The sequence below is a fragment of the Pelophylax lessonae genome, assembly GCF_965119305.1.
Source record: "Pelophylax lessonae genome assembly, chromosome: 1".
Classification (NCBI taxonomy): Eukaryota; Metazoa; Chordata; class Amphibia; order Anura; family Ranidae; genus Pelophylax; species Pelophylax lessonae.
The window spans coordinates 607,324,008-607,336,746 of NC_138768.1; the positions used below are offsets into that span (position 1 = coordinate 607,324,008).

At 40.6% G+C, this 12,739-nt stretch overlaps 1 protein-coding gene across 3 annotated transcripts in view; it reads left to right on the forward strand.

Annotated features, from left to right (window-relative positions):
• Window positions 1-12,739, forward strand: part of AIMP1 (aminoacyl tRNA synthetase complex interacting multifunctional protein 1) — a 135,259-nt gene that overhangs the window by 68,930 nt on the left and 53,590 nt on the right. For all 3 annotated transcript variants that reach the window (XM_082256986.1, XM_082256984.1, XM_082256985.1), the window contains 2 exons: window positions 4,102-4,215; window positions 7,580-7,732. In XM_082256986.1, coding sequence (XP_082113112.1) covers window positions 4,102-4,215; window positions 7,580-7,732 — 267 coding nt within the window. The remainder of the gene's footprint in view (window positions 1-4,101; window positions 4,216-7,579; window positions 7,733-12,739) is intronic.

Below are 12,739 nucleotides of genomic sequence, written 5' to 3' on the forward strand. Positions count from 1 at the left end.
ACAGGTATTGGATCGCATATGGACTCGAGAGTAAAATAAAAAAAAGCTCCCATAGTGAAGTCTATCAAATTCAATATGTTTATTGTAAAAAGTAGATGGCTACAATTACCTTTTGAAGGTCAAAATAAGGCATGTACAAAGTATCGTTCCAGCAAGCTGTCGGCTAACAAACACCACTCGTTCGTTCGCGGATCTGCATGCGTAATGACATCACCTCAAAGCCACTCCTTGCTTTCTCTCATGTTTTATTTTATTTTGTTTTTTTTTGTATCATTGGTAGTTTACTTCCACTGTATCCTACTTTTTCTGTAGTGTGGAAGTGACTTTAATTGGAAATCATTATTCTACCCCCAGTTGTCAGGATTTATTGGCAGCTTCCTCGCTGGGTTCACTGTACTCTTTACACATATATTCGGAAACTAATAGTGAAAAGGTAGTCATAAAGTACTTAAAATATTCACAGATTTTTGTGTATACAACACTGTTTTTCCCATATCACTTTCATGTTTTATTTCATTTTAGTAAAATAGATTACAGATATCAAATGTGAGGGGTTTGCGCTTAGGATCACTAGGTGTCAATATATATGATATAAACAAAATAATAATAAGAAGCTGCTGCAGGCATAAAAGGTAATACCTTTCAAACAATGAAACAACTATGTACCTGCGCTGCTTGTGCCTGAACACCTAATAAATATGTGTCAATGATAAAGTGCTAGTGCAAAGCTGTGCTGAGTGCAACCATGAATCCTGTGCATACAGATCAAGTAAATATCAAAAATGAATATCAATTATAAATAATATATAAATAAAACATTCCATGTGTAAAACAAAAAAATGTGAAAATTATCATATGCATCAAAAAAAAAAAAAAAAAAAATATATATATATATATATATATATATATATATATATATATATATAAAAATTCATAAATTTCTATAATCTTCATCCAATATTCTTAAAGTGAAAAGTCTCTGTGCTCATTCAAGTGCTCTGTGCTTCATAAATAAATGAATAATAAAGTGCCAGTGCTCAGTCCAGGGGAGGTAGTGCTCCCCTCTCGGTTCCCCACTCACCAGAAGCTGGATATAAAAACGCCTTAACAATGGTCTTATGAAGTAGACCCCTCAATAGATCGTCAGCAGGAGCAGGGTGCCGAACCAATCTCTCTCACTCTATATCCAGGCAATACTCTCCCAGTTCATGAAAAGAAAAGGGCCATCATCGTGCAATATGTTTAACAGTTTATTAGCACGCAAAATAAAATTACACTTACACTGTGCAGGGAAACAAACAGCCTTGTGCAAACCCGCGGGACGCCAAGCAAATGGCCGTGCGTTCCACCCGCGTAACCGGAAGCCGGAAGTGGTTGCAGCCGGAAGTGACGTATTACGTATTCGGACGGCTTGACGCGTTTCGCTCCGCCAATCAGAGCGTTATCAAAAGCCTTTTGATAACGCTCTGATTGGCGGAGCGAAACGCGTCAAGCCGTCCGAATACGTAATACGTCACTTCCGGCTGCAACCACTTCCGGCTTCCGGTTACGCGGGTGGAACGCACGGCCATTTGCTTGGCGTCCCTCGGGTTTGCACAAGGCTGTTTGTTTCCCTGCACAGTGTAAGTGTAATTTTATTTTGCGTGCTAATAAACTGTTAAACATATTGCACGATGATGGCCCTTTTCTTTTCATGAACTGGGAGAGTATTGCCTGGATATAGAGTGAGAGGCATTGGTTCGGCACCCTGCTCCTGCTGACGATCTATTGAGGGGTCTACTTCATAAGACCATTGTTAAGGCGTTTTTATATCCAGCTTCTGGTGAGTGGGGAACCGAGAGGGGAGCACTACCTCACCTGGACTGAGCACTGGCACTGGCACTTTATTATTCATTTATTTATGAAGCACAGAGCACTTGAATGAGCACAGAGACTTTTCACTTTAAGAATATTGGATGAAGATTATAGAAATTTATGAATTTTTATATTTTTTATATATATATATATATTTTATATATATTTTTTGATGCATATGATAATTTTCACATTTTTTTCTTTTACACATGGAATGTTTTATTTATATATTATTTATAATTGATATTCATTTTTGATATTTACTTGATCTGTATGCACAGGATTCATGGTTGCACTCAGCACAGCTTTGCACTAGCACTTTATCATTGACACATATTTATTAGGTGTTCAGGCACAAGCAGCGCAGGTACATAGTGGTTTCATTTTCAGATTACAGATATATCTTCCATTTTACCGGTTATGCACAATTTCATTGTCCTGACTGAATGAAAATTGTAAAGTAAAGGTTAATTTACACATACAAAAGAATTTTCACCATGGTGGATGAAAAACAAATTTTGCTACTACCTCATATCACTTAGCTTTAATTTAATAGATTTTCCTTTTTTCCAACATGCTACCTATGCAGTATATCTGCCCATCCTTAGGCAGAATTTAACCCCCTTTTCACCATTCCACCCTGCAGTTTTTTTCCCATTCGCTTGTAAAGTAAAATACAGTACTTAAGTCCACCAGTTTAGGTCCTTCACCAGTGCTGTTTCCGGGTGTGGGGTGGTGCTAATCCAGCACTGCACATGTCCGCACTGGCTAGTACTTGACGGTCACCTGAGATTCCTCTTCTGGATTCTGAGAGGACTCCATTGGTGAACATCAAATAGGAAGTGTCCGCTTTGCCTCCTGTAAACTGAAGAAGAGAAAAGACTAAGGAATAGAGGATTACATGGGGATAAGGATACGGGAAGCTCAGAGGTTTAAAACAGAGGATAATCTGGAGTGAATATAGCTTTAGCTCAAAAGGATGTAAAATCTTTACCCACTTGCCTACAGGGCACTTTTTTACCCCCTTCCTTCCCAGGCCAATTTTCAGCTTTCAGCACTGTCGCACTTTGAAGGACAATTGCACAGTCATGCAACACTGTACCCAAAATTTTTTTATCATTTCTTTAAGACAGATAGAGCTTTTCTTTGGTGGTATTTAATTCCCACTGGGTTTATTTTTTACTAAACAAAAGCTCAAAAATTTGGGGAAAAAAAAATTAATTCTTTGCTTCTGTTATAAAATTTTGCAAATAAGTAATTTTTCTCCTTCGCTGATGAGGCTTCACTGATGTGCGCTGATGAGGCTGCACTGATGGGCACTGATGAGGCAGCTACGATAGGCAGCACTGATGGGCACTGATTGGCAGCACTTTTGGGGCTGCACTGATCATCAGGGCACTAATCATCAGGGCACTGATTATCAGTGTAGATGTCCTGTGTGTGGAGTTGCCGGTTATTGGCTCTCCTCTCGCGCTTCCAGCGTGAGGAGAAGAATGCCGATAACCAACAAATCCTGTTTTCACTGTGCTCAGTTGTGGATTGGACACAGCTGATCACGTGGTAAAGAGCCAGTGTGATTGGCTCTTTACTACGATCTGTGATCAGCTGTATCCTAAGAACACAGCGATTGCATATGCACACCTGAAGCATGATCACTGCAGGACGTCATATGCCTCCCTCCAATGTGCGACTGCGCTGTAGCTGTTATTTGGCTATAGCGCGGTCATGAAGAGGTTAAAGTGGTTCCCTGCATTAAGGTAAAAAACTTTTTCTAGCCTACTGTCCTACCTCCCTAAATACTTACCTAAATCCTCAATTGATCCATTGCTGTGCACAGCTGGATCCCTTTGCTCTCCTCTTCCTCTTCAAACAGGGACTTGGGCAACAGGAGCCATTAGTGCCTGCTGCTGTCAGTCAAATGCTGTGAGGAGGAAGGGGGCAAAGTGGTGCTATGTGTGTGTCTACGGAGCGCAACTTCATAGAGGCACACAGCTCTGAAGCAAGCATGCACATGTGCCTCCATACCAAGTGGCTTACTATGGGGGCACACAGAGGAGGAGCCAAGGTTGCAAGCAGGGGACCCCAGAAAAGGAGGTCAGAACTGCTCTGTGCAATACCACAGAGCAGGTGAGCTTAACAACATGTTTATTATTTTAATTAAAAAACAATTGCCTTTAGTAACACTTTAAGTTGAAGCATGTAATTACCAGAGTCGACCGGACCTTAATTTCTGTATGTTGGCTTTAGTTTTGCAGGCATCTTTACGGGAAGAAAAGAAACTCCGTGTAGAAAATGCAAAGCTGAAGAAGGAAATTGATGTCCTAAAAGAGCAACTTGTGCAAACGGAGAAAAAAAATGGAGGTACATTTAAATCACTATTAAACCTAAAATTCACATTAGTTCCTACCCCCAAGGATCTTATAATCTAAGGTCCCTAATTCACATGCTACATACTGTACATGCACACATACTAGAGCCAATTTAGACAGGAACCAACCACCATGTCTTTAAAATGTAGAAAGAGTGTTTTCAAAAAACACAATGTTTGTTTTGCCACACGTTTGGAAAATGCACTGCAAACACAGATTGCGATATTAGATCCCAGATGTTTCCTCTGCTCTTGAAAATTCAGATCAATTTCGGATCGCTTCAATCCGAAGCATTACTAAGCCGGCAGTGGCTTGAAAGCAACAGACAAAAAACTGAAGTGATAAAATCCTCGTTGCTTCTGGTTTCTGACTTAACACAGTGGGAGGACACATTCTTACTGAGCTCCCTGATCACAAGGGAGAGCCCAGTAAGTACGATGAAGGGTGGGCCCCAAAGAGTGATATCTCGGCCATTGCTGACCGATATATCACCCTTCCTATTCAGTGATGTACCGGTACGTTGCTGGACAGGAAGTGGTTAGGGAAGTAACTCTAGTTAAGGTAATTCTACTCCACAGAAAAAAAGCCTACGTCTCCTACAGCTTCTTCTGTTCTGTTCTTTGTTACATATAAGGCCTTCTTTGCCTGGTGCAAGGACAGAATGATTAACCCTAGAGAATTACACTGTCAATTGGATTTTCGCCCAATTTGACCTCCTGTGTCACCCTGGAATCTCAACCTGGTGTCATCTGCTCTTCAGAGATCCCTCTTTGAACCAATTAAAGACATTTCCCTGGAAGACTTCACATTTGCAGTTGCCTTCCTGGTTGATCTCAAATTGTTTAGTGGTGTTTGAGTTAGCAGCTCTATCTTTTAAAGGGATGTTTCTTGTTTTACACAAGGACAAGGTGGTTTTGAGACCAAAGCCTTCCTTTCTACCAAGGTGGTTTCCTCTTTCCACCAATGGGGACATTGTCCTCCCTTCCTTATTTTCTGCCCCAAAACATGGCAAAGAAATTGCCCTACATTATTTAGATGTGGTTAAGGATGTCAGGGTCTACTTGACAGCCATTGGTCCCACTAGACCGAGTCCCTTTTTATTTTACCTGGGGGTTCTTATAGAGGACACTCTGCTTCCCGTTCCACTATTTTTCCACAGACAACCCATCTCCAGGGCCTACACCCCTAAGGAAAACTTTTCTCTCTTTCCCCACAGAGCCCACTCCACCAGGGCGGTTGGCTTTTCAGCATCAAGCTTCTTTATCCCAGATTTGCAAGGCAACTTCCTGGTCGTATGTCCACACATTTTCCAAGTTCTACAAATTAAATGTTCAGGCCTCAGGTTATACCAGCTTTGGTCGCAAGATGCTTCAAGCTGTTATCTAAGCATTTTGTTCAGGTTCTTTAAACCTTTGTGTATCTTGTGAGCCTCTTGGCAGTTTTAGATTGCTATGTTGTTGTCCACCTCTCTTTTTTATTATTTAAATTACCTGTAAATTACTTATTTTGGAGTACCGTACAGGTCCCTCCCTTCCGTGTGCTTTTTTAAAAAACTGAAGCCTCACAGAGTTATTTGGGTACATTTTGGGGGGCAGCTCTAACAAAAGATTTTGCCAGTGTTTAATCACCTGAAGGTGACAGCATATAACCTTTAGTCTATGAATACCAGTCCTGTACTGTACTCCAAGATAAGGCAAGTCAAGATTCCTATTTTTCAAATATCAATAGGTGCATTTTTTAAAGGTATACTATGACTTTAATGTGCAAAAAACATACAGTATTTCAGTGTGTACAAACTCACACTGGTCCTCCATAGACTGTCAGTGTGCAGTGATTAGCTGGTCTGCATAGGGAGGAGGAATGTTTACTTTTAGTGTGAAGGTCCACAATAAGATTATAAGGCCATCATATTTTAAGCGGCTTTGTAGATTTGCATGTTTGGTTTATTGCTAAAAAGCAATCTAATAATAATCGGATCCCTTCAAATGTTGGTTAAATCACTGCTATACTTGGCCCTCCTTAATTCATGAGTATTGGTATTCTCGTCATCTGGTAGAAATGAGCATGTGTAATTATTTGTTATAACTCATGAAATGGCTATTTTAGGCAAACATATTTCAAATGTTCATTGACAACATTGCTTATACAGTAAAACCTTGGATTGCGAGCATAATTCGTTCCGGAAACATGCTTGTAATCCAAAGCACTCTTATATCAAAGCGAATTTTCCCATAAGAAATAATGGAAACTCAGATGATCCGTTCCACAACTATTTATTCATAAGTCTTTCCGTTTATAGTCTATATACAAAGATTATTAAGCAATGTGATAGGTTGTGTCATCATAAAATGTCCATCCACAAATGGCAGCCTCCACAAGGGGATTAGAAGCAAATTCCAGCAGGAGCTACAGAGTATAAAAGAGAAGAGAGGTGCCTCTAAGTGTAGCATTATGGGGACATTTAATGAAGGTACAACATTTAGCAACTCACATGGTTGATGATTAAAGAGGCACATCTAAGTATGCAGGCATCCGGTGTAAAGCTGTCCACATAGACCATCTTCTGAACCACTGGCTCTCACCGATGTCAGTCTGCATTTGTGATTGGGAAGACTACCCTGCAGTAGAGTAATCTGAAAGCGAGACTTTGGAGCGCAGCGTGGAAGGGTGTGATGAAGATTACAGTGCGGAGGATGGTCTATGTGGAAAGCTTTACCCCGGATGCCTGCATACTTAGATGTGCCTGTTTTAATCGTCAACCATGTGAGCTGCTAAATATTGAACCTTCATTAAATGTAACAATATTGCTACACTTAGAGGCGCCTCTCTTCTCTTTTATACCCAGTTGTGACATGACGCTACTTGTATATCAAGACATCGCTTGTATATCAAGTCAAAATTTTTTTTAAAAATGTGAAAATGTGCTCGTCTTGCAAAGCGCTCTCAAACCAAGTTACTCTCAAACCAAGGTTTTACTGTATATACTTTCAATGTATAATAAAGAAAAGGGAACATTATTACAGTTAAAATTGCCATATACAGCTTATGGTTGTATTAACAAATTCATTTATTTTGGTAAAACTTTTTTCAGGTGAAGCCATTATTTTTGGATTAGAGTTATAGGTATGAAATAAACCGATGTCCGTTGCCTTTCTTTATCGGTGTTACTGACACATTTTGCTGACCGCTTCAAACGGTCTGATTTTATACTCAAAATGGTGATTGTTCCATTTATATTTTTATAAATAGTCCAGAACCAGAGAAAAGATAACTTTAAAGTTGTCCCTCAGTTTACAAGGCAGATTTGTTCTGTTATTTACATCTGATTGTTTCTCTCTCTCTTTCTGGAACCTCAGTGAAACAGATTGGTATTCCTAGTAGTACCACTGCTGTGTCTACACCTGCTACCTCACAACCTGTTGCTGAACCAGCTCATGTGAAACGGTCCCCGCCAGCACCAAAAGCAGGGGGTGAAGATAAGAAAAAAAAGGAGAAGCCAGAAAAGAAAGGTATGAACCACCTGGAAAACATTTCCTTAGACTCTTATGATGAATTTTTTTATTATTTAAAACTAAGATATTGTCTGTTTATTCTACTTTGCAATAATCAATTTCCCAATTTTGTGCATGTGGTACAACTATTGTATGAATTGATCACATTGGCAACATCTGTGTTTCCATGCAATTTCTGGCATTTCTTGTATCCCAAGTTTCTGTGCCTTTGCAGTCAAATATAACCACAGTTATTCTAAAGAGGGATAGAAAAAATGTGGCGCTATACAAGAGCACTGCTCTCACAGAATGTCCATAATCACAGAGGGAAACCACAGTCCATATGTGTTCAATTCAAACCAAGGTGAAGAACCGTAAGACCAGAGAACCACCACCATAGACTAGTTCACACTGTCTCTTACCAGATTTATATGACCCTCGCTACAAAGGTCTTATACAGCATTCAGATCAAGGTAAGGTAAGGTCCTCCTCTCCTCCCCAATGGAATGACAAACGATCACATCTCCACCAAATGTAGGCTCAAAAGACATAAGACAAAACACTCCTCATAGTGCAAACTGTTTCATCGATTTATTCAGCGCAAGAAGTTAAAATACACTTACAAACTTGCAGATGAAATGGAGCGTTGTGTGTATCCTCTCATGGTAGTCTGCTACTGCCTGTTACTGCCATAACCCACCGACAAGATGGCCGCCGTGTCTCCTCCACGTGTGGCGTGCGTCGCCGTAAGCTCCACCAGACGCGTTTCGTCATAGACTGACGTCGTCAAGGGGTGTGGTCTCACGGCGGCGACGCTATATATAGCAGCTGGAGATGGGCGGAAACAATGCAAACCGGTACCCGGAAGCCACCACAGTGCGTTCCAGGATCCAGAAACGGTCTAGGAGGATATAGATATCACATCCTCTACGAGCCTAGCAATCTCCACAGCAATGACGATATGGAAAGTACAACAATCTCGTAAAAATAGTCTCTATTGGACCATAAGGTAATAAAAGATGGGTGAGAAAAGTAACAAAACTTTATATTAAACACCATAGATAAATGGCCAACACGCTCGGAAAGCGGCTCCATCTAGTGGTCACAAAACAGACCACACAGGGAGAACATCACACAACTCCACACCTCGCCTATACATTTTAAAATGAACCAATACAATAAATACATATAAAAATACATATTTAAAACCATAATTATTTAAAAAGAGACAAAAACCTATAAATATCTATGCAAAAATAGAACTCAATCCGCAAAAGCAGGGTATCACCTAACCCACCAACTATATGTATATCAATATTTGTATAGAGCTCTTATGAGTTGTTAATGAATGCGTTCAAATCCCATTCAATGTTTAACCCTAGAGGGGTATAGGATTTTAATTTATAAATCCAGCTAGCCTCTAGTCTGGATACCCCTCGGGTCAAATTACTTCCCCTCCAGTTGCCAGAAAATGTATCTATTCCCAAAAATAGGTACATTGACAACATCCTCCTCCTATGGGATGGCAGCTCTGACTCTCTTATGAACTTTATGCTTGCCCTTAATAACACGAGAGAGGTATTAGTTTGCAATATGAATTCAGCAGCACTAAAATTCATTTTTTGGATCTGAACATCAAGGTGGAGGGAGGTCAGATTATGACCTCTACCTTCAAGACGACTGACAGGAACAGATTCATTGATAAGACTAGCTGTCATCATGCTGCGTGGCTTAGGTCCGTTTCTGTCAGTTAATTTCTTGCGATTAAAACGCAATTTTTCGCTTAGAGGTGACTTTCTACAGGAGGCCTCGATACTGAAAGGCAAGTTCCTTGAGAAAGGGTATAGCGAACAGATATTGAATGAAGCAATTATGCGTGCTGATTCACGTAATAGAGAGGATTTATTGCAACCGAAAAATTAAAGAAAAGAATGAGTCTTTTGGTTGTGCCTTTTTTTCATCTTATTCGACGCAGCATTTTTCAGTTAAAAAAAATCTTGCGCCGCCATTGCCACATTTTGAAAAATGATGGAGTTTTGGGCTCCCTTATCCCAGAACGGCCCCAGGTGATATACAGGGGGGTACCGCCATTAAAATTACAGGTGGCCCTAATGTTAGGGATCCCCTTAAGAAAATATTGTTTTTCCAGGAACTGGGTGGTTTTTATCCATGCAGAAAATGTGCCATTTGTAAGATTAACCTCGAGAGAAACAGGAGAGTTGGTTAAGTTAAGTCAGGCTCTACAGGGAAGGAGTTTAATATCAGGCCCTTTATTTCCTGCACTACTCGGTTTGTGGTATATTTGATTAGGTGCCCTTGTGGCCTTGACTATGTTGGCCACACAATCCGAGAGCTGCATGTCAGGCTTAAGGAACATGTGACCAACATAATCAAAGGATTCCCAAAACATAGTGTATCATGGCACTATGATCAGTGCCACCAGAGGAATCCTAAGGATAGACTATTTTTGGGAATAGATACATTTTCTGGCAACTGGAGGGGAAATAATTTGACCCGAGGGGTATCCAGACTAAAGACTAGCTGGATTTATAAATTAAAATCCTATACCCCTCTAGGGTTAAACATTGAATGGGATTTGAACGCATTCATTAACAATTCATAAGAGCTCTATACAAATATTGATATACATATAGTTGGTGGGTTAGGTGATACCCTGCTTTTGCGGATGGAGTTCTATTTTTGCATTGATATTTATAGGTTTTTGTCTCTCTTTAAATAATTATGGTTTTTAATATGTATTTTTATATGTATTTATTGTATTGATTCATTTTAAAATGTGTAGGTAAGGGGTGGAGTTGTGTGATGTTCTTCCTGTGTGGTCTGTTCTGTGACCACTAGATGGAGCCGCTTTCCGAGCGTGTTGGCCATTTATCTATGGTGTTTAATAAAAAGTGTTGTTACTTTTCTCACCCATCTTTTATTACCTTATGGTTCAATAGAGACTATTTTTACGAGATTGTTGTACTTTCCATATCGTCATCGCTGTGGAGATTGCTAGGCTCGTAGAGGATGTGATATCTATATCCTCCTAGACCGTTTCCGGCTCCTGGAACGCACTGTGCTGGCTTCCGGGTACCGGTTTGCATTGTTTCCGCCCATCTCCAGCCGCTATATATATAGCGTCGCCGCCGTGAGACCACACCCCTTGACGACGTCAGTCTATGACGAAACGCGTCGGATGGAGCTTACGGGGACGCACGCCACACGTGGAGGAGACACGGCGGCCATCTTGTCGGTGGGTTCCGGCGGTAACAGGCAGTAGCAGACTACCATGAGAGGATACACACAACGCTCCATTTCATCTGCAAGTTTGTAAGTGTATTTTAACTTCTTGCACTGAATAAATCAATGAAACAGTTTGCACTATGAGGAGTGTTTTGTCTTATGTCTTTTGAGCCTACATTTGGTGGAGATGTGATCGTTTGTCATTCCATTGGGGAGGAGAGGAGGACCTTACCTTACCTTGATCTGAATGCTGTATATGACCTTTGTAGCGAGGGTCATATAAATCTGGTAAGAGACAGTGTGAACTAGTCTATGGTGGTGGTTCTCTGGTCTTACGGTTCTTCACCTTGGTTTGAATTGAACACATATGGACTGTGGTTTCCCTCTGTGATTATGGACATTCTGTGAGAGCAGTGCTCTTGAATAGTGCCACATTTTTTCTATTGTTCTATTGATCCACTATTATTCAGGATTTCTGTTGGCTGCTTTTTGTTTTTATGTTCACTAATGAATTTATGTCGGTAGCGCAGCAATACTGTGATAGATTCTCAAGAGGGGTTTGTAACTGGCATGGATTCCCGTTTCTTTCCTGCAGCCTGGGTTATGGGGGCTATTGGGTATGTAGAAAATGATGGGAATTGTGAGTGATAGACCTAAGAATAAATAATACAGTTTAAGTAAACCCTAAGAATTAGTTTATCTTATTTACTTCTTTGTGATCTGTCTCATATACCATTAGGAACATTTTGTTATATCTGTTTGATAAGTGCCCAAAAACTAGTGTTGTTGTCAGAAATATAGGACTGCCCTGTGTACTTGTCACACTTCTGGTTTTATCCCTCCTTTAATAAGGCCCATTCACACAACTGTGCGTTTTTAACCGCATGTTTACATGCATTTGACGGGCGTTTGCATGCATTTTGCATGCGTTTTGCAATGCATATGTGTTTTCAGTGCATTTAACTAATACATTTCTGGGCTTGGCTTTCTTGGCTTAAAGGGGTGCAGTGCAGGTTCAATGTGTTTGGGGTTTTAGTGGGAGTGGTTGAAAAGTTAAGTAAAAAATACTAGGCAGGGCTGACAACAGTTAGTTTACAAAATACCTGTGTGTTGTCAGATCACAACAGGGCTTAACCTCCCTGGCAGTAATCCCGAGTGTGGCTTGGGGTAATTTTCAGTACCAAAAGCGGTAAACCCCCAGCCACGCTCGGGATTACCCTGTAGTGATACTTACCTTGTCCCTGCAATCCCCTCATGTCCTCCCTCTGTGTTCTCCGGCTGATGCTGGCATCCGTCTTCCGTGTTCCCTTCCCTGTGAGCACCGTGACGAAGAGGGGGGAAACTCGGAGGGAATTTAAAAAAATAAACAAAACATGACACGTACACATTGTAATAAATTGTAATCTGTCAGGATTACATTACTGTGTGAAACCATTTCACCTCAGTTTTGTTCCTAGTGATTTGTCCAGTGCCCTGCCTGGCATTTTTACTGTTCTTTCTGCCTGGAAACTTGAGAACGTCCATGGCATCCAAAAAGCGTTCCTTTAGGTCAAAAGCGGTTTTAGACCAGCTAGAAAAAGCGATAGTGAATTGGAATTACTTAAAGAATTGAGCGATAGTGATTCGTGGGGAAATTCGTCTTCAGACACTGAAAGTGACGACAGCGACGATTCTGCAACTGAGCTCAGTGATGTGAGAACTTGGTGCTCTATTGACTGCAGTACGGATCAGGCAGCACTCCCAAGATTCCCATTTACTGGAGCACCTGGTATAAAAGTA